Source organism: Chiloscyllium plagiosum, unplaced genomic scaffold, assembly GCF_037043375.1.
Source record: "Chiloscyllium plagiosum isolate Xiang-an unplaced genomic scaffold, Cpla_swu_hap1 HiC_scaffold_6, whole genome shotgun sequence".
Lineage (NCBI taxonomy): Eukaryota > Metazoa > Chordata > Chondrichthyes > Orectolobiformes > Hemiscylliidae > Chiloscyllium > Chiloscyllium plagiosum.
This window is the reverse complement of record NW_028270144.1, coordinates 80,071,644-80,096,993: the sequence shown is the minus strand read 5'-3', so window position 1 is coordinate 80,096,993 and position 25,350 is coordinate 80,071,644. Positions and strand designations below refer to the sequence as shown.

The 25,350-nt window shown below is 40.5% G+C and overlaps 1 protein-coding gene across 7 annotated transcripts in view; it reads right to left on the bottom strand.

The window, feature by feature from the left end:
- Positions 1 to 25,350, bottom strand: part of LOC122550693 (glutamate receptor 4) — a 252,123-nt gene that overhangs the window by 207,786 nt on the left and 18,987 nt on the right. For 6 of the 7 annotated variants that reach the window (XM_043691816.2, XM_087988145.1, XM_087988146.1 and 3 more), the window contains exon 3: positions 20,673 to 20,912. In XM_043691816.2, the coding sequence (XP_043547751.1) occupies positions 20,673 to 20,912 (240 nt within the window). The remainder of the gene's footprint in view (positions 1 to 20,672; positions 20,913 to 25,350) is intronic. The other variant, XM_087988147.1, reaches the window with a different exon arrangement.

The following is a 25,350-nucleotide window of genomic DNA, read 5'->3' as shown; positions in this document are numbered from 1 at the left end:
TTGAAAATTTGTTTTTTCTATTTTATCTGCATTATGCCCTTCAACCTTTAACTATTGGAACTGTTTGGAATGTAGGTCATTTTGTACTCATTTAATTGATTACATTTTCTGCTGAACAATTTTGTGTGCTTTAACACTCTTAGGAAAGTAATTATTATCACAGCAATGCTCTCTCTTATTTGGTTATTCTAAATCTCTCAATCCACATTCACCAGCTGTGAATTCTTTTAACTTTTAGAACAGTTATAACTTTTTCTGCTAGTCAACATTGAAATTGGAGGCTGGAATCTTGCTGAGGTATTCGAAGTTCTTGAATCTGCCTGGAGAGACACCTACACTACCTCTTTCAAGAAAGACCCACTGAAACACACATCAATCAATCAGGCAGCAAAGGTTACTGATGGATGTCCCCCAAACCAAGGCTGTAAAGGATGGTATTCCTGACAGAAACAGAGGCTGTCAACTCTTGTACTCAGCATTGCTCTGAAAGAGCACTCATGGAGACTCAAGATCATGGAAGACACAGGACAAAGGTAAGTGATTTGGAAATGGTGGGAAGGGAGTGGTCGATGGTGGTGGAAGTAGAAGAAGAGGGGAGTGTGGTAGGGATTAGAGCTCCAAATCTGTGTGGTTATCATAAGGATCCCCACTTCTACCCTTAATGCAAAGGGCATTAAAGAAACAGCTGATGTTGGCTAAATCCTTGGATATTGCCCTAACTTTGGAGATGATTGACCTTCAATAATCACCACCACTATTTCCTTTGTGCTACGTAGAACTCCAGGGTGCTTTCTTGCCATTCTCAGTTATACACTGCCTTGATTTCAAGGGCATTCACTCTCACCTCAGCTTTAAAATTCAGCTCTTTTACTCATGTTAGGTTCAAGACTGTAATGAGATTAAGAGCTGAGTTGCTATGGCTGGACCTATGATATCCTTCAGCACATTCTCATAGCCCTTCTTCTTGACTGTGTGCAGAATGTCCTCGAAGATTTATTTTGCCCGCATCAGTCAACGTACCTTCACTATTATTAATTTGCTGGAATTGTTTCTGTGAGCTGAACATTTCACTTCCAAGTCCAGTGATATGAATATATGAAAATACGTTCAAATACACAAATGTTAGAACATGGAACAGGCTATTAAATCCAAACAATTCACATCCATCTCTGTGCAGGCAGCAATCCAAACCTCATTTGCCCACTTCATTCTCATATCCTGTCAGTCCCTTTACTTCATCTACTGGACTTTGAAAACTGCCATAATTTCTGCCTTAATCACAGGAAATGCCACAGCCTCTCTGTTCTGTGGACAGACTTCTCCTACTTTTTGCTCAAAAATCAACTAACTTCATTTTCTATATTTTCTATCTATTCCTCTTATTCTTGGTCTCTCAGCTAATGAAAGTAGCTGATTTATTTATCCTTTCATATTCTGAAATAATTCAATTTGTCTTTCCATATTCCATTTTGTCAGAAAACGACATATTAAGTTTCCAGTCACTTCTCATATTTGTGTTTTTTTATACCAGGCAACATCTCAGCAATTCTGCATTGCACCTAACATCACGCTTAATTATCCTGCAGAGAGCATGGAGTCTGGTACTACACATATTAACAACTCAGAGTGGCACGATTTAAATTGGTTTATAACTACACTTGGCTTTTATATTCTATATCCAAAGATAAAACCTAAAACTGTATTAGCTTTTATTACACCCTTATCAAAAACTAATTAAAGACTGATGAGTTTGCTCAATCCAGTAAATCATGCAATCTCAGGTACTATCATCTTTAACCACAATAATGCTAAATCCTGTGGAGATGGAGCCAGAGAGGAAAAAATACCTTTTGCCAATCTCAAAGAGTTCTGGAAAATGATCTCCTTTATTGCATCATATAACTCTGTCCCTATTTCTACACTGCTGCTGCTGAAACTGACATCTGAGGCTTTATTATCTCTGGGCTTGATGCTAATGCACACCTGACTGGCCTCCTCCCATTTTATGTTCTGTAATCTTAACTTCATTCAAATCTCAGCTACCTGTGTTCTTATCCTTGTCAAAGTCTATTCACTTGTCCATATTGCACCTGCTGAACTACATTTGTTCCTGAACTAGTAACATCTTGATCATAAAATATTCAACCTTACTTTCAAATCCCATCATGGTCCCACCCCTCCCCTGTCTCTGTAGTCTCCTCCACAATCTGAGGTTTCATTTATCTAACTTTGTCTGCTTGAGCATCCCTGATATGAACTGCTCCACCTTTGGAGGCTGTAATTTCAGTTACATAGCTCCGAAATTCTGTATACTTTCGCTTCCTTTTCATGCCTTTTATTAAAACCTATGTCTTGACTAAGCTTTTGACCATCTGCACTAATAATGACTTTCAGTGGATCAGTGCTGTGTTTTGCTCTGTAAACTACTATGATACACCTTGAGACATTTTGTCATGTTAGTAATAAAATTATTTCCCTGGACTCTGGAGAGCTACCAGAAGACTGAAGAATTGCCATCATTACAACCTTCTTGAAAAGGATGTAAGAACAATCCTAGTTTAACTTTAATAGTGGAAAAACATTTGGAACTAATTACTTGGGATAGAATCAGTCGTCACAGGGAAAAAGGTGGATTGATAAGGAACAATCAGCATAGATTTCTAAAGAGATCACGAAGTTAAAAATCACACAACACCAGGTTATTGTTCAACAGGTTTATTTGGAAGCACTAGCTTTTGGAGCGCTGCTCCTTCATCAGGTGGTTGTGGAGTATAAGATCTTAAGACACATATAAGATCGTACAATCTTATACTCCAAAATCACCTGATGAAGGAGCAGCGCTCCGAAAGCTAGTGCTTCCAACTAAACCTGTTGGACTATAACCTGCTGTTGTGTGATTTTTAATTTTGTACACCTCAGTCCAACACTGGCATCTTCAAATCATAAAGAAGTCACATTTAACTAACTTGCCGGAACTTTATTAAGAGGCAACAGAAAGGGTTGATGAGGGCAATGCTTGTGGCGTGAAATACATGGATTTCCAGAAAGTAATCAATACAGTGCCTCAACACACTTGAGAAAATTGGAGGTCATGGTATAAAAAGGGACCATGGTAACATCGATACAAAATTGGCTAACGATAGAAAACAGAGAATAATGATCAATGGATATTTTTCAGGCTACAGAAAGGTTTGCAGTGGAATTCCTCAGAGATGGGTATTGGAATCTCTGTTTTTCCCGATATATATTAATGATTGGGATCTTGGCATGCAGGGGACAATTTTCAAGTTTGCAGATGACACTCAACTTGGAAGAATTGTAAGCGGTGAGAGGAATAACATGGAACTCCAAAAGGACATTAACAAGTTGGTGGAGAGTGGGTAGATGGTGGCAGATTCAATGCAGCGGAATGTGAAGTGATGCATTTTGGTCAGAATAACATTGAAAGACAATACAAAATAGGGGGTACAGGAGCAGGGAGCTGAGTGTATATGTATAATGTTATTGGAGGTGGCAATACAGGTGGAGAGCAGTTAAGAAAGCATACAATATTCTCTGGGATAACCGCACCAACCAATTCCACTGCCCTGTGGCTGAACACTTCAACTCGTCCTCCTACTCTGCCAAGGACATGCAGATCCTGGGCCTCCTCCAATGCCAAACCCTAACCACCTGATGACTGGAGGAAAAATGCCTCATCCTCCACCCTGGGCCCCTGCAACCAAACATGATCAATGCAGATTTCAGCAGTTTCCTCATTTCCCCCTCCCCAACATTATCCCAGATCTAACCTTCCAATTCGACACCATCCTCATGATCTGTCCTCCCTGTTCATTTTCCTTCCCCCTATCTGCTCCACCCTCCTCTCTGACCTATCACCATTACCCCCCACATTCGTCTACCTATCACACTCTCAGCTACCTCCCCTGCCCTGGTCCCATCCCCCTCTCATTTATCTCTCCATCCCCTTAGCTCACAAGCCTCATTCCTGATGAAGGGCTCTTGCCCAAAATGTTGATTTGCCTGCTCCTTGGATGCTGCCTGACAGGCTGTGCTTTCCCAGCACCACACTCTCGATACAACATTCTCAGCTCTATGAATAGGGGCCTAAGAGTTCAAGAGAAAATGGGAGATGTTGAACTTGACCAAGATACTTGTTAGACCTCAGCTGCAGTACAATTGCAGAAGTGGCACACTATAGAAAGATGTGAATGCAATGCAGAGAGACTGCAGGAATGAAGTACTTAAAACTCTCCAAATAAGCCTGATGTCTGAAAACACAACGAAACCATAGCAAGAACCTGCTGGATTTAACTCATACCTGGTCTATTTAACCCTTATGGTGGACACCGGGCACCATCATCTCAGGGCACGCTCCTTGGATGCTGGCCACATGCATCCCATATCCAGAGAGATTGGCATCTGACATGTGCCAGCCTCTGAGATCCTTATGGCATATCTCTGATTCATTTGCAGCATGCTTCTGCACTTTTAAGCTGCACTAGCAACTATCATTGTAGTGAAGCTCTAGGGACACACTCAGCTCATCAACTGCACTAGGCTGGAGCTCTTCACTCGCTGTCATAGCATTCCCTCACCTACATGCTCACTACATCCCTGCCTCACAACATATTGCACTGTCAGCCAGAGGTACCACGCTCATGTTACTTCAGTCTTGCTCTACCCATTTTTCATAAACCTAAAGGCTCACGATTGTCAGCAGGTCTCAGTCAAACTTTTGCTTAAGAGGTCTCGGTACAGCAAGTCAAGAGAAGCCTTTCTTATAGCAGTCCAGGGTTTCTCAGGGTGGTCAGAGTCAGAATCCGCTCTTCATAAAGTGACAGAAAAACCAAATATTGGACTGTACACCACCCTTGAGTCTCAACTCCTTCTGCCCTACTGTTGGCCGCGTTCCTCTTGGAACGAGACAGGACATTACAGTAGATTAAAACAAGTGGCACTGTTATTCCTATTGGTGCAGGCAGGCTAGTGAGTGAGTAGGCAGCTCAGAAGTCATGCAGGATTATTGGTGTCAGGGCTTTGTTTTGGATAGTGATGGGAGAGAAAATGAATGAGAGTGAGTGAGGGAAGATGTAGCATGCAATAGTGATAGTGGTACAGCATGGGCCTTGGTGGGAGAAAGACCCAGTAAAAGAGATAGAATGAATGAGTGTGCGATATTAAAAGACGGTGAAGCTTCACTGGAGGAGCGGAAAAAGATGTTGACCCTTTTCATCCAGTACAGTGCATTCTCCAGATAGTTGAGACTGTTTTAACCAGGGTGGCAATCTTGGATGAGGCTGGTATGTCTGGTTTCCTAGCCTCCACTGATTGTCATTGGGATGGGGTGTGTTGCGCAGGGCATCCTACATTGGCACCGCATTGTTCAGCAGGACCTCCAGACCCCTGCCTGCAGGGCGAGGTACAGATGTATCCCACCTGCCACATCCAGGACAAATGTTAGGAACTGTGCATGGCATCTCCCGCACATCGGTCTTTCAAAGATGGCACAGGCCCGACATATGCTGGTATTCTAGGATATCCACTGAGAGGTGAGTTCTTCTTGGAACGGTGTATGGTAAAATGCAGCAGAAATTGGACAAGAGACACTCTATAGGGGTGTGCTAGACTATTAATGAGGAGTGTCTGGTGAAATAGGATGAGAACATAAACTTGATGACCTCAAACTCAACTTAAAGCCAAAGAAAAACATAAGCTTCCGCCCATTGATTGTAAGAAGAGTTTTAACAGAAAAGAGGTGAAAATCTTTAGGGAGGGTTTAGAATGCAGAAGACACAGCTCTCACAATGAATACACAAGAGAATAGAATTGGAAGAATACAGCATTGAGAGAGTGTAAACATGGCAAGGTTAATGACAAAGAATGGAAGTGTATGACAATGTAGGAATTTGAACAGAAGAATGAGAAGTTTAAACTCCTGGTGCTGATAAGCTGGACCAAGACCGAATGGAGATCAGTGAGCTCATGGTGGTGATCGAGCGAGATTGTGTGGTGCTTATGATGCTAACACTTTTCCTTAGAGTGAGTACCACAATACAAGTCTATATCAGACTTGAAACAGAACATTGTCAACTATGAAGGCAGTCTCAAAAGGGTTGTTGACTTCATGACCAGTAGTAACTTGAACTTTTTAATCTCGTTGTAAGTTCAGTTATGTCTCAGCCGAATATAGAGTTTTTGAATACATATTTTTATTAAACTATTCTTTGCCAATGCTACAGCATTGTCACTGTGTGTTATGGAATTGTGGGATTACACTTTATCACTGTTGCACCTACTCTCTTAATATTGATGTTACAGTATAATGATAGCATTTTCAAAGTCTTTATTTTTTGAAAAATATAGATTTGGATCTTTGTTAAACAGCTTGTTTGGAAAATTTAGTTTAATATCAAGAGTTAAAGATGACCTACTTTGTGCAGTATATAACACACATTGGACTCTGTTGGTTTCTCTTATGCTTTAATAAAAATAATAATGGTAGAAATTTTTAAAATAATGACAACTGAAGTCAGTTTTTCAATAAAGTATCAGACAATATTGAGGAGAAAATTCACCAAAGGACAATGCTCACTAATGCAGGATTATGTACCTTTCATAAAGAAATTGTAGCTAGACATAATAGTCCCGTTACACTGCACAACTTGACTTGGAGTGAAATGGTGCCTTATCATTGTGGAACTAAGAAGTGAAGAGAGCTTGATTGCATTATAGGGAGCAGTATGAATGCCCTCCAGGAGGTTAGTCTTTGCATTGGAACTGTAACCAGTGTGAAGCCAATTTTACAAAGTCCCAAGGTGGTTGATTGGTAGCCACCAAGGAAGTTTTTTAACAGTATGATGTGGCACAACAATGACAGTTTATTCAGCATGTAATTAACCTTAACAATTTTAAGCAGCCTTTGGATTCAGCAAGCATCGATAAACCTGACTACACAACATCTCTCTAAATGGGTAGCTTTCTCAAACTAGCACCTTTAATATAGAATTGAATTTCAATCTCTTTCTGCCAGTGATTGTATCTAACACACTGTTCATTACCGAAAAGAAAAATCATAACGATTTCAGTTATTCTAGGAAACAAGTACTTCACTGAGTACACCTGCTTTTCAAATTTTGTCAATTGGCATTTTCAATTTCTAACCACCCCTTCTGATTAAAATAGTATGTATCTGACTCATTGCAAGGAATGCCACAGGGGTTTCACCAACAGAAATAAAAGCACAGAATAATTTCTTGTTGATATATTCTTAGTGACACTGAACTGAGATTAATTGAGATCAAGAAAATAAATAGATGGAGTTTATGTTAATGGTTAAAGTTGCCTTCTGCAGTATTACTGCAGCTTTCTACGGCTACATTTGATTTCTGCGTGGGAATATGACAAAATGTCATTTCAAATTAATCTCTCAAAACCAGGGGTTGAAATAAATTTTGAAACACACAACTATCCCGAGACTGGTGTGAGAAATCAATTATTTGTCAAGTTCCATTTCATCCGTCCAGGATAGAACTGAAAGGATGTCAAGGGTTGAATTTAGGACTCAATTTCTAACTTCATAAAGTCTGTTCACAAAATTTCCGTGAAATGAGCTGTTTTTGCTTCCTTGTAAGTTTTTCTACTCTTTTTCCAACTAACTCCTATTTGAAGAATGAAAAAAACTGCTGTATGCTTCTTCAGTGTCTATCATATTGCTGCAATAATTCCATGCATGCAATACAGTAATTTACATTTTTTTAAACTGCTGTGACCATCATTCTATAGAAAAACAACTCAACCAGTCCTCGTCAGCAGTTTCCCACAAACATTAACATTACTTCTTAAACCAATGACCAAAACAGGAGAAGAATTCTTGTTCCTATTCCATTAATGTCATAGGATCCTTTGGAACAGGCAAATAGAACAACCAATTTACTGTCTCATTTAAACTACACTGATGGCAAATCAATACAAAAACAAGGGGAAGGAAAATTAGGTGATATCTATTGTGGGTAATGAGTTTTCTGCTATGTATTTTCTGCCCCTGAAATTAAATTTTATCCACCTCCCCCAACCTCTCCAACAATAAGCCATTGCTGAGCGACGTTCTATTGATTGTACAATACTCCATCATCTCACTGAAGTAACCAATCTTCATTTGCCAGTCAAAAGGTTTTTAAATTTACTTCACTGGCTGAAAAGTCTCAGAGAGTCCACACCGTCTCCTTTAGGGAAAGTGAGTCATACTAAGTGCCAATTGAGCACTCAGGTGGTCAGCAACAGACCACCCCAGTGATCAAAGGCAAACGCTTCATTGTAGAAAGCAGAACTAGGAGCAATAGTGGATGTTGGGATTGCAGCCACTAGAGGCCAAGGATCAGTGAGGGGCTCAAACTACATGGGAATAAGGGCTGAATAAGGTTCCCAGCGAGCGAGGGGTTCAAAAGAAAAGGCAGTGCATAGATCTCAGGACTACTCAATGCCTGACAATAAAGGAACCCCACCCAGTGACAAGCAAGCCAGTGAAATAACTCCACCAAGACTGGTATCCTGTCACCAAGTCACCTTTTATTTACAAGTGGAAATTCCTTGACACTGATCCAGCTCCCTCAGAGGCAGTTCCTCTGACATTCCTGTTTATACCCGTCAGCCAGGGCTTCCTGATTGGACTAGGTTAACATCACCAATCAGGGAACTCATATTCTATGAGGTCCACCTGCTGACCTCATTACAATCACCATTTTTACTATAGCTGCTCCTGGGGAGTTTTAGCAGCAGGTCAGTTCCTCCAACTCTGCCTCTGAAACTGCAGGTGTGTAATGCACAATAGCTCACCTCTTGCACTCAAGAGTGTTTCAGATGACATTCATTGTCTTCTTCAGGTTGCAAAGGTGTTGAGGTGGTGAAATCTGCTGTGTCCATCGCAGATTCCCAGGTATCTTCACCATTTAACTGAGAGAGAGAGAACCCACTGGTTCCAGATCATTCGGAAAGGCCGTTGAGGAGCTGGGCACATTTTGCTCCTACACCATTTGGAAGTTTGCAGCTTTTATATGGTTCACATGCTTGTTTATGATTGTCACAGCTATCTGAACTTTATACGTCACTGGACCTGACCTCACATCAACCATGCCTCATACCCATTCCGATGGTTCTGATGGCTCCTACACCACACTTCATCCCCTGAAGTAAACTGTCTCTCTCGTTTAGTGAGGTTTGCTTCAGGCATTGGTGTTCCTGAGACCATTCACCTCCAGGTCTGGGCAGATCAGATTTAACCTGGTGTGGCATCTTCTCCCTATTGGCAACTCTGCTGGAGCTATCCCTGTAGTTGCACGAGGGCTGGTCCTATAATCAAATAGGAACCTGGACAGTTTGGCATCTAGTGAAGCTGTAAATTGATTCTTTAAGCTTGCCTTCAAAGGTTGGACTGCTTTTTCTGCCAGACTATTGGATGATGAATGGTATGAAGCTGTCCTTATATGCTGAATAGCATTCAATTTAAGAACTATTCAAATTCCCTATTGGTAAAGGATGGCCCATTATCTGTGACCAAGACTTCTGGGAGTCTGTGTTTTTAGAGAATGTGTGCAGCTTTTCTATGGTCTTTCCTATATTTGGCGATAGAATTCTATGCACATCCAGCCACTTTGAGTGAGTGTCCACAATGACTAAGAACACTGAACTCATGAAAGGACCTGCATAGTCAACGTGTAACTGAGGCCAACCCGTCCATTCCCATCAACGTGGGAAGCTGCTGATGGTAATTTTCATCCTTGTTGGTATTTTGGGCACTGCCCACCAATGCGGCTATATCTGCATCCAATCCGGCTACCAGACATAACGTCTCACCAATATTTTATTTTTGGACATCACTAATGACCCTGGTGGAATTCAACCAGTATCTGATGGTGATCTTTGTTCAGGACAATCACTCTTGCTCCCCATAATATGCTGTTCTCCACAGTGATCTGGTCTCTCTGGGTCCAAAAGGGTTTCAGTTCTAGTTGTGATGGCTCTTTGGATTCTCTCATCACCACCAGCTGTTTCAGTTTTCTCGGACCAGATCTTTCTGCATCCAAAATCTAATATTGTCAGCTCTGACTGGAAGTGTGCATTCTCCTGGATACCAGCCTATGAGTTCCCTTACTCACTTTAGACCTTGTGGAATTATTTTGCTGTCTTGAGTCTGCATACCGGCAGCAACCACAAGAAGAAACTTTTAACCGTTTAGCCAAGGCTTGGCTTTGTTTTGGGGTTTTGCTGTGTGCCATCCTAGAGCCCCTCTATTCACAATATGCTCTGAGTGAGGCTATAAATTGCTTTCATCCAACTGGTGTCCCCTAAGCTCAGTTGTCCCAGTCGGGTGTCCACTTTAATCAGAATACCTGGCAATTCATCTGCTCCACTTGCCGCGTTTTCTAATGATAAAGCCAGTTGTAGTGCCTGTTAAAAATCCAATTGGGCTTCAGCAAGTCCGTGCTTTTGCATGGTTACATCACTAATCCCACATACCAAATGGTCACTCAGCATCTCAGAAAGGGTTAAACCAAAGTCACACACCTTTGCCACTCAGCTTCACCTCATCAAAAGTCCTGATACAGATTCTCCTGGTTCTCAAATTACCCAGTAAACCAACAGCATCTTATAATTATAGGAGGCTTGGGATTGTAATATTCCTTCACTAAATCTGTCAACTCTTGAAAGGTTTTAGTATCTGGTGCCTCAGGGAAGGTTATGCTCCTAATAACCAAAAAAGCTGTGGGCCCACAAGCTCTCAGGAGAATTACTTGCTGCTTTTCATCTGTCCAAATGTCATTTGCCCAGAAAAAATTAACACATTGTTTCCACAAACTGGGTCCAGTCTTGGATGGCAGGATCAAATGATTCAATCTTCCCAAATAACAGCATTGTGCCAGAAATGATTACCCCAATTCAATGGTGACTGTTGCGAACAAATTTCTTCAGGAGCATATCCCATGCTTATCCCCACTAAAATAACGCTACAAATAACGCTTTCATCACCAAGGACACATGGGATGTCGTTGACACTGATCCAGCTCCTTTAGAGCCAGCTCTTAGAGTGAACAGGAGGTTTGAAACTCCTTATCTGTCAGGGGGCTGTTAATGTGGTCCAATCACAGAACTCATTCTATGAAGCACACCTGTCTGGCCCCATTACACGCTGCAAGGTTATTTCAGTCCCACAAATGTTGACTGCCTCGTCTATGGTTTGTTAAAGGCCAGCAGTGGCTAGATGAAGCCCTTATGTGGGAATCAACTTCCTATCTTTGGTCTTCAATTGATGTCAGGGCAGTTCATGAATCTTTGATCCAGAGTGGGAAAGTGGCTGTGCCCTGTCCTAATTGGAGTCTGGAGATTTGGGAGAATTCACTTGGGAGATGCTACTAAATCTTACACTAAAAAGGAGTGAGTTTGGACAAGCTATTGTTTATCATGCAGGTTATCATAGCTGGACCTGGTCCTAGCAGCACTGCATGAGGAACAATGGCTTCATATTCATAACCTGAAGTTATCTTGGGGTAGGGATTTACATATTAATCAATCGAAACCTACACCTCCATTCCAACTGTTTAAAGACATCTAAGTTTGTTCAATATATTCACATACGTTGCATGATCCTTTGATCTTTTACTATAAATTCTGTGTCTGATGTATTCTCTCTCACTAGCTGCCTGAGAAAGAAACGGGGGCTACGAAAGCTTGTGATTTCAAATAAACCTGTGGACTATAACCTGGTGTTGTGTAATTTTTGACTTTTTCTACTCCAGTCCAACACTAGCTCCTCCATTTTATATCCTAAGGTTTGGGTTTCTGGTTTGCTATCCTCTCATCTCACTCAGCCCTAGCGGACTAAGCCCGTTGTTTTCGATGACCTGTGTTACTGAATTCATCTTGGCCAGCAGAGGTCAGAAACCGTGTAAGACCTTACATTTCAATTACAATAATCACATGTTAGCTACCTCAGGGATAAATTGTCTACCCGATGAAGGGCTTTTGCCTGAAATGTCAATTTTCCCACTCCTCAGATGCTGCCTGACCGACTGTGCTTTTCCAGCACCACACTCTTGACTCTAATCTCCAGCATCTGCAGTACTCATTTTTGCCTAGAGTGTCGAACTGTCAATTTATACTTATACCTTTCCTACGTGAGCAAATGTGTGACCATTTGGAAGAAGAGAACATTGCATAGCTGATAAGGACTCCCCTTTGCCCCACAGCACAATAACTATGAAATTGGAGGATGTCCTTTCTCACAGTTGCATTATCTTAGTTGCTGTTCCAGAAATTAAGTAAAACAATGTCCCTGTTCGAATGTTAAATTCCCTTTCACATTAAACCATTCCGAATTTTGTAAATCATTTTATTTTCACAGCTCAGAATGACTCACAGTTTAATGAACAACACACTGCAGATTTTGTCAGATGCACTAGTCCGATAGTTCAGACGCACCCTTCCAGGGTTTTGATAAGGCCTGCGAAAATGTCTCTTAAAGTAGAGGTGTGAAACAAAATACCTGCTCAGATCCTACCCATGCATTGGTGGAAATATGCATGCATGTGTGCTTCTAAGGATAGAGGCATTGGAGAGGTCGTTGTGGGAGAAGGGTGCGAGTGAAAAGGGAAATACTAAGATGAATGCACACTCATGCTCCTCTTCAGCAGAAAACTTGTCTGAACAGTAAAGATGGATGTAAATGATCCTGTGGCACTACTGGGAGGACAGGAATGTTCTCCTCTGTGTCCTGGGCTCTTCCTTAATTCCTCAACCAACATTACTAAGAGCAGATTGTCTGGTCATTAATTTTGTTACTGCTTCTGCTATCTTGTTGTGCACAATTGGCTCCCTGTAGTAAAACATGAACTGTGTTTCACAAGTCCCTCACTGGCTATCAACTTGAGTAGACTAATTGGAGATCATGAAAAGTGCTATACAAATGGAAATCCATTCCACATGGGCACCAACCCACACCTGCCAGGTTGCCACTCAACCAGTAAAGGCAATACCATCATTACACTTATCCAGGGTCAGGATTTATGACCAGTAAAACAAGCTGTATATAGTCATTAGTACCAAGCATGACTGAAGACACTGGTCTATATATACACAAAGGGAAATCATATCCAATTCAAACAAATGGTGATGTTAAGTATTTTCTTTTCTCAGTTACTGATTTTAAGAGGCTGGCTTGTCCTGAATTAACATTTAAAGAGCATTGCAAAACTTAAAATTTGCAAGTTGAACCCCCTCTGTGCCCAACAAATGTTACTGTCAAAAGCAAAGGCACTCAAAGAGATGGATTGGTGAAAAGACATAAGTGAATTTCAATTTTGTTTAAAGTTAGAATATGTTATGGGAGATGATTTTCATCTTCTCTGCCAGGATGGAACAAAAGATAGAATGATGAAAATTACAGTGTAGTACCTACTACTCTGTTTCCATGGCTGTCTGACTGCCGCCATTTTGAAAACTGCAGCAATGACGAAAGCTCATTCTAAAGGAAACAACCCTGTCCTATCCAAAAAAGCTGAGGGGCAGCTTAATTGAGGTGCTGTATAAAATATTGAGGGACTTGGATACAGTGGGAATGGAAGTCTCATTTCCCCTAGTGGAGAAATCAATTACCAGCACGCACAGATTTAAGGTGATTGTAGAAGGATTAGAGGGGACATGAGGAAGGTAGATGATAAGTGTCTAGAATTCACTGTTGAGAACAGAAAACATCAACTCATTTAAAAGTAGAATTTAAAGAACAAGAAAGGAGCAATCACATTGCTGGGAGTGTACTATAGGCCCCATTACAATCAGAGAGAAACAGAAGAGCAGCTATGTAGGGAAATTTCAGAAAAAGGTGCAGGGATAGTTATTGTCTAAAAAGATTAGAGGTGTGGTATTCTTAAAATGCATCCAGTAGAGCTTTTTGAAGTCAGTATGTAGAAGGCTGAATAAGAGAAGGGGATGTGTTGGATTTAATTTTAGGTAAAGAAACCAGACTTGAATTATCAGTGAGGGAGCATTTTGCAGACAGCGATCATGACTTCATTATATTCAAGATTGTTATGGAAAAGGACAAGGATGGACATGGGATTGAAGTTCTAAACTGGGGGAAGGTTGTTTATAAAAAAGATCAGATATAATTTGGCGATAGTGGACTAGGACCAGATACTTTTAGATAATTCACACAAAGTTGTGGGACATATTCAAGAAGGAAATAGGGAGTGTACAGGGCCAACAGTTCCAATAAAGGTAAAGGGTAGAATCAACAAATACAGTGAATTTTGGATAGAGAGATATACAGGATTGGGTAAATGAGAAAGGGAGACTTATGGCAGATACTGAGGCCTCAAAACAGCAGGAGCTTTAGAGGAGAGTAGAATGTGAAAGGAGAAACTTAAATTAGGAAAGCAAAAAGAGGTTATGAAAGGATAATGACAGGTAAAATAGATACAACTTCTGTTACTTTACAAGTACATTAAGGGTAATAGGACATCTAAGGAAAAAAAAAGTAGGACCCCATTAAGGACCACAATGGTGATATGTGCATCAAACCAGAGGATGTATTCTAAGTGAATTCTTTGTGTCAAGAGGGACAATGTAGGTATAGAATTAAGGGAGAAGAACTGTGATATACTTAAATAAATTAGCCTGGACAGAGAGGAGGTTTCGAGTCATATTGCAGACTTAAAGTAATTAAATCTCCAAGGACCGGATGAAATGGATCTCATGCTGTTGACTGAGGTCAGGAAAAAAATAATTTTGACATCCTCTCTGACCATAGGAGAGGTGTCACAGGACTAGAGGACAGCCTATATGGTATCATTATTCAAGAAGATAGCAAGAGATAACCTAGGAATTTATGGGCCAGTCAGTTTAACGTCTAGATTAGATTACTTACAGTATGAAAACAGGCCCTTCGGCCCCACAAGTCCACACCAACCCGCAACCCACCCAAACTCATTCTCTACATTTACCCCTTCACCTAATACAACGGGCAATTTAGCATGACCAATTCACCTAATCTGCACACTTTTGGATTGTGGGAGGAAACCGGAGCAAACCCACGCAGACACAGGAAGAATGTGCAAACTCCACACAGAGAGTTGCCTGAGGTGGGAATTGAACCCGGGTCTCTGGCGCTGTGAGGCAACAGTGCTAACCACTGTGCCACCCACCATCTGTGGTGGGGAAACTATTTATGGTAGTTCTGAGTGATAGAATTAATCTGCACTTGGAGAAGCAAGGATTAATTAGGAACAGTCAGCATGGGTTTCTGAAGGGGAGGTCACTTTGACCAATTTGATTGAGCTTTCAAAGAGGTGACCAGGTGTGTAGATGATGGCAATGCATTTGACAGTCTATTTGGAATTCAGATGATGTAAAAAAAATTGGTTAAAAGATTACAAGAGACAGACTGATCAGATGGGCTGATCCACGGAAAATGGAATTCAATCAGGATAGCTGTGAGGTGATGCACTCGAGCAGGACAAACAAGGTAAGGGAATACATGATGAATGGTAGGACCTTTAGAAGTACAGAGGGTCAGAGGGACCTTGGTCTGCATGTCTGCCAGACTCTTAAGGTAGCAAAAGAGATGGCTAAAATAGTTAGAAGGTACATGGAATACTTGCCTTTATTAGTCAAAGTACAGAGTTTAAGAACTGGGAAATTATGCTGCAACTGTATAAAATTTTGGTTAGACCACAGCGAGAGTATTGAGTGCAGTCCTGGAATTCACATTATAGGAATGGTATGATAGCATGAGAGAAACTGCAGAGGGGATTCACCAGAATATTATCTGGCTAGAGAGTTGTAGTTACAAAGAGGTTGGATAAATTGGGATTGTTTTCCTTGGAGCAGAGAAGACTGAGGGGTGACATGATAGGGATGTATAAAATTATAGGGGATATAGCTAGCTTAGACAGGAAGGAACTTTTCCCCTTGGAGGAAGGTCCAAGACAGGGGGAGGGGCATAGATTTATGACAAGGGGCAGAGGCTTTAGAGGGGATAGAGACACACAGCATGGATATAGACGCCTTTTTCCCCAAACGAAACCAGTCCCATCTGCCTGCATTTGGCCCATGACCTCTAAATCTTTTCTATTTATGTACTTGTCCAAAAGTTTTTTTAAATGTTGTAACTGCATCTTCATCTACCATTTCCTCTGGCAGTTCATTCCATCCTCTGTGTGAAAATAAATAGCCCTCAAGATCCTTTCAAATATTTCTCCTCTCAACTTGAAAATATGCACCCCTAGTTTTGAACTCACCCAACCTTAGGGAAAAGACTTTTGCTACTCCCCTTATCCATGCCCCTCATGATATTATAAACCTCTATAAGGCCACCCCTCAACCTCTAACACTCCAGTGAATAAAGTCTCAGCTTATTCAGCCTTTACTTATAACTCCAACTCTCCAATTCTGGCAAAATCCTTTAAACATTTTCTGAACCTTCTCCAATTTAATAATATTCTTCCTATAACAGGACAACCAGAACTGTACACAGTACTCCAGAACAAACCTCATCAACGTCCTGCACAATCTCAACATGAAATCCCAACTCCTACACTCAATGATCTAAACAATGAAGGCAAGCATGCTAATCACCTTCTTTACCACCCTGTCTACTTGTAACACAACTTTCAAAGTACTATATACCTGAATCCCTCGGTCACCATTTGATAACACTGCTCAGAGCCCTACCATTAACTGTACAAGCCCTACCCTTGTACATTTTACCAAAATGCAATAATTTGGATAAATGCAAGTTAAATTCCAGCTGACACTCCTCAATCCATTGACCCAATTGATCAAGATCCCTTTGTAATCTCAGATAACTTTCTTCAGTGTCCAACATATCACCAATTTTGGTTTCATCCACAAACTTACTGATCATGCCTCCCAAATTCTCATCCAAATCATTGATATAAATGTCAACAGTGGATGTAGCACTGGTCCCTGTGGAACACCACTGGTCACAGGCCTCCAGTCAAAAAAAACCCTCCACCACTACAGCCTGTGTCCTATTATCAAGCCAATTTTGAATCCAATTGGCAAGCGCTCCCTGAATCCCATGTGATCTAACTTTACTAAGCAGTCTACCATGTGGAACCTTGTCAAAAGCTTTAAACAACATCAATTGCTCTGCCCTCATCTATCTTTTTGGTCATGTCCTCAAAAAACTCAATCAAGTTTGTGAGGCAGCATTTCCTACACACAAGGCCATGCTGACTATCCCTAATCAGTCCTTGCCTCTCCAAACACATGTAAGTCTTTTCTCTCAGAATCCTCTCCAACAACTTACCCAACACTGATGTCACACTCGCCAGTCGATAGTTCTCCTTCCAGGCTTTCTGAAATAAAGGCATAACATTAGCCACCCTCCAGTCCTCTGGCACCTCACCTATGCAGTAGATGATACAAATATCTTGGCTCAGGGCCCCACAATTTCTTCCCTAGCTTCCCACAATATCCTAGGATAGAAACATTTTTCCACTCGGAGGGTGGTGGGAATCTGGAACACACTGCTTATAAGGTTGGTAGAAGCAGAAACATTCAAAACGTTCCAGAAGCATTTACATGCTTTAAAGCACTTGTGATGCCAAGACATGCAATGCAATGGGTTAATTGCTGGAAACAGAATTAGAATAGTTAAGTAGTTAAGTAGTTGTTTTGACAGATACAGACTTGATGGGCTGAAAGGATGTTTTTTTGTACTGTAGACCTTGGATCTATAGGAACTTTGGTCTATACCTGAAGAGCTGTAACCTGCAAGATGACAGACCGGTTGCTAGAAGCAGTTATTAGAATAAGTGGGCTGCTCATTCAATTAGCACAGACATGATTGGGCTGACCTTTGCTAACTGACATTTGGTACTGTCTGGCATATCAGTGGCTTTTTAAAGCACCAACAGTGGTTGCTCCAGAAAAAAAGGTTTTAACATTGATTCCTGTGGGCTCAGGATGCCTTACTCATACCCGTCCCCCTGCTGCTACAAACCCTTATCTCCATTCAGAACCATCTCCCAGATTCTTTCTTTAACTTACTATGGTTCCTGGACTCTTTGTAGAATTCCTAGATGTTTAACCCTCATCTGACTGCAAACTGCTCAAAATATGCGAGCATTCTGCCAACAGAATGGAAATGAGGTCAAACCAACAAAAATGACCAATCCCTGGGACAGACTGATGGTCGACTTACTTCAAAATTTAACTGTTCACCTGAAGAAACTGACCCCAAGGTTTATTTCCTTAAGGAACATCAGTTAACGATTTTGTTCTTAAAAATGCAACTTACTAATATGCACAAAGGATACGCATTCTGACTGGAGGAGTCGCTATCTCACCTGGAATTTTTTTTAATGTAATCTTGGCTATTATCTATTGACTAAAGCACATGTTGATTGTAAAATAAGTGATGATTATAAAAATCTGTCTTTTGCTTTTTGTTTGGTGGCATTTCAATTTAAATACCATCTGACTGCTTGAACCCATCACAACCAAAAGGTTCCAGACAAGGACTCTCAGTGAAGCATTTGTCTCTGAATGTGTAAATAGCCTACTTTACTTTGTACCTTTTTAAGAATTATCATCTCCACACAACACCACTTCAATTCTAATTGGCATGACCACCAATGGTGGGAAGGGAATCTGAAGACACACAAAGTCAAAAATTGATAAATGCAGATTTCTAGGTAAGTTTTGAGGGTGCAGGAAGTTTGAGCTAACAGGCCATGGAATGTTTATAAAAACATCTGATTTAAGACATGGGAGTATTTGCATTTAAAAAGATAGAAGATATTTCTGTGTAGGAGACACCATTGGAAACATTACGTCTGATGGTAAACAAAAAATCTAACACAGCAGCAGTTTGTAAGAATACCGCACAGTGCATTAACACAGAGGGGAACTTGTTTTTAAAATTTAAGATATAAAGTATGTATTGTCTTTTCACAAAGAATAAAATGAAGGTGCCAAGTGTGAAGTCATTCTTACGGTTTTAAAAAATAAATAAGGATAAACAATTCAAAAATCACTCTTCCAAGAAGAGCCATATCAGACTCAAAACACTAATTTAGTTTCTTTCTCCATCGAGGTTATCAGACTAGCTGAGTTTCTCTAGCACTTTTAATTCCAAATCATTGTTTGAATGAGGTTTAATATTTTAGACGTTTCAACTATCCATAAAAAGAAGGGAATGCCATTTACTGCCAGGGACACAATGTAAACGCCGGCACACATGGACAATCATTCACAAAACATGTAATTTGCACGTTTTACACACACACTCGATTAGTTCAATGTAAACATGGGTTTTATGCAGCTCCTGTTTAAACAAATATTAAATTTGATGTTTCATTCCACAACATCCATACATTTCCATTCACACTGAAACTGCACGGCATTGCGGAGAATAATGAAATCAATAGCAGTAACTCAGGAGCCAATGTCTAATCTGGTGCATTGGAAACCAGCACAAACAGTTGGATCCATCAATGATTACTCAGATGTCAAAACCAATGGAGTTGACGCCACATTGAACATAGAACAGATATTGAGTTAGCCTCTTAACATGCACACAAAAATAACCTTATATTTTCTGTACACACTCAACATATTACAAGGACCAGAAAACAAAAGACACTTATTGCTACCAGTTTCTTCTCTTGAATGGTCATAACTGACTGAATAATGTGCATGTCAATTCCAGGTAAAAATTTCATATATTCATATATTCAGGAAAAGTCTTCTTCTGTTTTAGAGAAAGTGTTTTCTCAGAACTAGCTTTTGTTGTTAACATGAAAATAATCAAGACGAAGGGGAAAAGATGAAAAGAAATGCAATTGTGGTCTACTTAAAAGTATCGTTATGGCACCTACAGAAGAAAATGTGTGGTCTATTTTCACAGCCAGCAGGTGGCAATATCATCCTGCAATTTGCATCAGGCTCTTGCATTTACTAATCAACTACCACCCAAAACCACACTCGGCTCTTTGTAGGAACTATTGCATTAACAGACATACTGGGGCTAATAAACCTCCAGTCAGAACAGCTTGAACAATTTCCATAGGTAAACAGCTCATGTTACATTTTAAAACAAAGTACATTGAATAAAAAAATTACTTTAAAAGATGATAAATTAAAGTGGTTAGATGTACAAAAGTTCAATTTTCACCCCTCAAAAGTTACTGGAACTTGCTCAACCGAAAGAAGGTCATTTTGAACTTGTAAAGTTTAAAAAGGCAAAGAAAGCATCAGTTGTGTGACACTATTTGATGATGTACAGATGTTGCTTAGTTATTAATTTTAATGAACAAACAAACCTTCTATATTAAAGTCGGAGGTGAGCTTCTGCCTCCCCTTCCCTGCTCTGCTTTACGTGACAACAACCTCATCAGAATTCAAATTTTTTCTTTCAAATAGCTATCCAATTATAACAAGTATACAGATCTAAATCTGGTCCAAAAATGAAACTACTGATAAACTCGAAAAAACTTCTCACAACTCATTTTCATTGAGAAAAATTAACACCAACAAACCCAAATCTTATACTTCCTTTTGTGACTACAGCATTCACTGAACGTTTCAAATACTGACAGGCTCAAAGCCAAGTGGAGATGTATTTTCAGGAACTGTGAAGGGGCTAAACTCACCTCTGTCAGTGTCATAGAGGAAGACAAATTTAGTCCACTCATAGTGATCAAGCAGGCTGAGCAATGCCCCTCTCAAAGATGGCCGCAGTTGGAGCACAAATTGACTCTCACCCTCTGTCGGGAAGCTTGGTGTGATCAAAGATATGTGCAGCGCTCCACAGAACGATGTCAGTGTATGCACAGACCTCTTGTCATACATCCCAAAGATGGCAAATACTCCTCTGGAGTACTGAGAACAGACTGCAAAGAGAAGAATAATAAATCATGATTGTAATCATATTTATTCACACCAGTATTTCTAGGTACAGTTTAGTAGCAAATTTACACACTTGTTAGTTTATTAATGGGATGGGAATAACTGAAGGCATTTACGTCTTCATGTACAATTGATTTGCATATACAGAATGAATATCATACTTCAACTAATAAGAAGATACCATGTGTTGCCATTTAGTTTACAAAAAAGGATTAGAGTATTTTGGAGTGAAGCCTGCCTACCTTTCACGGTTTGTCACTGCACTGATGACAAACATTCAAGGTTTATATTTTATCTTCAAAATGCATTACTAAAACAAAAAGTCAAAACTCAACATTTCATTTTGTTTTCTTCAGCTTTCCTTCTCCCCCTGACCTTTTCTGAATCTGGTGACTTTGCTCTGACTCAGTTTCATAAACCAAATCATCCGCTGACATTTCCGCCACCTCCAAACCACCAGGGATATATTTCCCTCCCCACCCCTTTCCAACTTCCGCAAAGACACTTCCCTCCGTGACAACCTGGTCAGGTCCACGCCCCCCTACAACCCCCCCCTCCCATCCTGGCACTTTCCCCTGCCACCGCAGGAACTGTAAAACCTGCGCCCAAACCTCCTCCCTCACCTCTATCCAAGGCCCTAAAGGAGCCTTTGACATCCATCAAAGTTTTACTTGCACATCCACCAATATCATTTATTGTATCCGTTGCTCCCGATGTGGTCTCCTCTACATTGGGGAGACTGGGCGCCTCCTAGCAGAGCGCTTTAGGGAACATCTCCGGGACACCTGCACCAATCAACCACACCGCCCCGTGGCCCAACATTTCAACTCCCCCTCCCACTCTGCTGAGGACATGGAGGTCCTGGGCCTCCTTCACTGCCGCTCCCTCACCACCAGACGCCTGGAGGAAGAACGCCTCATCTTCCGCCTCGGAACACTTCAACCCCAGGGCATCAATGTGGACTTCAACAGTTTCCTCATTTCCCCTTCCCCCACCTCACCCTAGTTCCAAACTTCCAGCTCAGCACTGTCCCCATGACTTGTCCGGACTTGTCCTACCTGCCTATCTCCTTTTCCACCTATCCACTCCACCCTCTCCTCCCTGACCTATCACCTTCATCCCCTCCCCCACTCACCCATTGTACTTTATGCTACTTTCTCCCCATCCCCACCCTCCTCTAGCTTATCTCTCTGTGCTTTAGGCTCACTGCCTTTATTCCTGATAAAGGGCTTTTTCCCGAAACGTCGATTTCGCTGCTCCTTGGATGCTGCCTGAACTGCTGTGCTCTTCCAGCACCACTGATCCAGAATCAGTTTCATAAGTTCCAGGAGGCCAACAGTGACAAACCCAAGTATTAAGTTAGCATCAACAGGTTAATTATCTACATGGGAATTCCTGGCCAAGATTGGCCTCATCCAATGTTTCTTTCTCCACAGATGCTGTCAGACCATCTCAGCTTGTCCAGAATTTTCTGAGCTTATTTCAGATTTCCAGCATCTGCAGCATTTTGTTTGTATCCTTCCTATAATCCTATTCCATATTTCCTCAAAAAGGATTTCACACTTGATTGCTATAAATGGACTTTAAATCTATCATGATTATTCATTGTGTGGGCAAGACTGTAATCCACAAGCTTTGAAGTGAACAACTAAACAAAAAATTGATAAATTCTCAGAAAACATGCTGTTATAATGTAGGTCTGCAACATCTGATCTCTACACAGATCATGAGCTCAACATGAGAAATATGTTCACTTGTCACCACAATGCATTTTAACATAAAGCAAAAAGGTAGGTTGAAATCAGCCTGATCAGACAAAAGAAAAAGACTATCATAAGCTTTCAATCCCACTGAAATTATGATAATCGAACAGGGCTATTTAGTTTTTCACATTGCTGTCTGCATTGTTCCTGGCTTCACACCAGCATCTCTGACACAGAATGAGGAAGAGTCCTCAGGCCAAGTCAAGCCATGCTTCAGTTGTGGATTTTACAGATGGTCCTAGGAAGCCAGATTTTATTTCAAGGTCTTCCTATATCTGAATTACTGGCATTCCACTGAATGCCTCAGTGTAATATTTATCATTAGTTTATAAAACAAAAGTGCAAACAATCCTGTTCTGTATCCTGACTCCAGATTCACTTAATGATTTATTTAGTCAATTATAAATGAGCCAATTAACACCCTCTTGACAAGAGGATGCACAATTCACATCAAACAAATGTCTATAAGATATGCAACCAGTCATTCAAAACTGAAACCATCCCGTAGCTTCATCTAAAAAAGGTCTGAAATTCTTTTACAGTTCTAATTTCTGTTTTACTAATCAACAAAATACCGTACAGACAATTCTTGATATGCTTGAAATATTTAATGTATCTTGATTTTATTAAACCAAGGCATTCCTGTTCAGCTGACAACAAAATCACAGACATGCCATTAAAGAAAACTGAAGCACAATGGCATTCTGGGTTAACCCATACCATATAAATGGACATGTCAGACTAGAAATCCAGTCACATCCAAAAGCTGGCAAGCAAACGCAGTCAGCAACTCTTCATGGGAAGACTACAGTTGGGGGGGGAAGGGGGACCCACAGGGTGTACATTTCTAAAAGTCTTACAAAACAGGTTCAATGAGGCAGTGTTTCAAGCTGCCAGAATAGTTTCTGCTTCCCTCATTGGACAGAAAGTCCTCCAGATAAAACAAAAGACATGGAATATTACAATGGGTACACCCAGGTGAATGAACTCGCTGAAAAGATAGTAAAATGCCCTTTATCTGTCCTTCACTTGAACTGTTCTCTCCTTGCATCTGCATGATTTTCTACCTTACAATTCACAACAACTCTGTGCAACTTCATTCACATATGAATCCACCTGTTCCCTCTTTTACTCACATAATTTACACTGCCAACTTTCAGTCCTTTAAAAATCCTCACTTTTCTCTTTCCATAACTTCTGCAAGGTCAGTTTCATAAGAAACAGATTAAGTACAAGGTCACAAATTGGTCACTTTACCAATACCATTGACAATGCCAGATAGTGAACTTGCCCAGACTGATCTGGGTCCTCACTAGAATATGGTTGGATGCTGACGTCTCCACTCACTGCAGCATCATCCTTGCTCTGACCCATTAATTTCTACCTATCTATCTCGTCAATCATTTGGTAAGCCAGGTGGCTATCCATTCAGTTTGTTTCTCCTGAGCTACTGTGAATGCTTGGCTAAACACCAACTCACTAATGAATTCGGGTCAGTAGGAGATGTTTTCACAACTGTGAATGGGACCGGGTGCATTGTTTAACTGTTTTGAGTGGGTGAGAATTTTTTTTTACATGTTTGTTAAATGCTTGCCTGTTTAATCTGACAGTTTTGTGAGCATTGTAATGACTTCCCAGTACTGGAAACTTCACAGTTTTCTTTATTTTTCCAGTGTTGGCTTGGAACTGAGAATTGTGATTTGAAGATGACTGTCAGCAGCTTGTTTCTTTTTAAGAGAAGGGAAGAACAAACAAACTGATATTTATGAGACCTGCCTCAAAGCCAATTGCAGGCTGATTATTGTTCAAAGGACACTGTAGATGTTTCAGTGGCAGAGATACATTATGCTTAAGGCTAGCAGATGTTTGGATGTTAAGAGAGTCCATCATAGGGAGGCGGACCCATCTAACAAAGAACATGTTGGAAAAGCAAATACAGAAATCAAAGTTTGAACTGTGTTTTAGTCAGAAGGTGAAGCATGGAGCTTTGGTTGTTCTCTGGTTATCATCCTCTTAGCAACTTGTTGAAAGTTCAGAGAATAGAATCCCAGATGTAAGAATTATGTGAATATTCTTCGGAACCCATTGGAAGTTATTTACATTGATTGGTCTCTTTGGAAATCAAGCAAGATACGATCCCTTGTGCCTATGATACTATGCATTATCAAATCTGCTTAAGTGAACTGGCCAGTTACATTTTTTTTTCTTTTATTTTATCCCTTAACTGTGTCTGTGAGAGAGTGGGGGGCTAAGATTAATAGGTGGGTTTAATTCATAATTATTAATTAGAATATCTTCTTGTTTAACTTTGCTGTGGTAAAGTGACTATATTAATCATAAATTGTTTTTGTTTAAGCTATAAATTTGGTATCTAGTATCAATTATTCATAAAGTCTGGTTAGGAACTATTGGGGCAATTTTGAGAGTCATTGAATGTTTTAATTCTACAACATTATAAATATAGGGACAGGGAGGATGATTCAGTCTAGCTTGCTGTCCCTGTGTCATAACACCAGTGTTATCATAGGCCCATGAGTTTGGCCTATAATGGATACTGGGAAAGTATACAAAAGCTCTACAAAGTTGTGGACTTTAAAATCAATGTAAAGGTGGAGAGAGAGTTTAGATTACACATTAAAGTTGGAATCTTAACAATGTT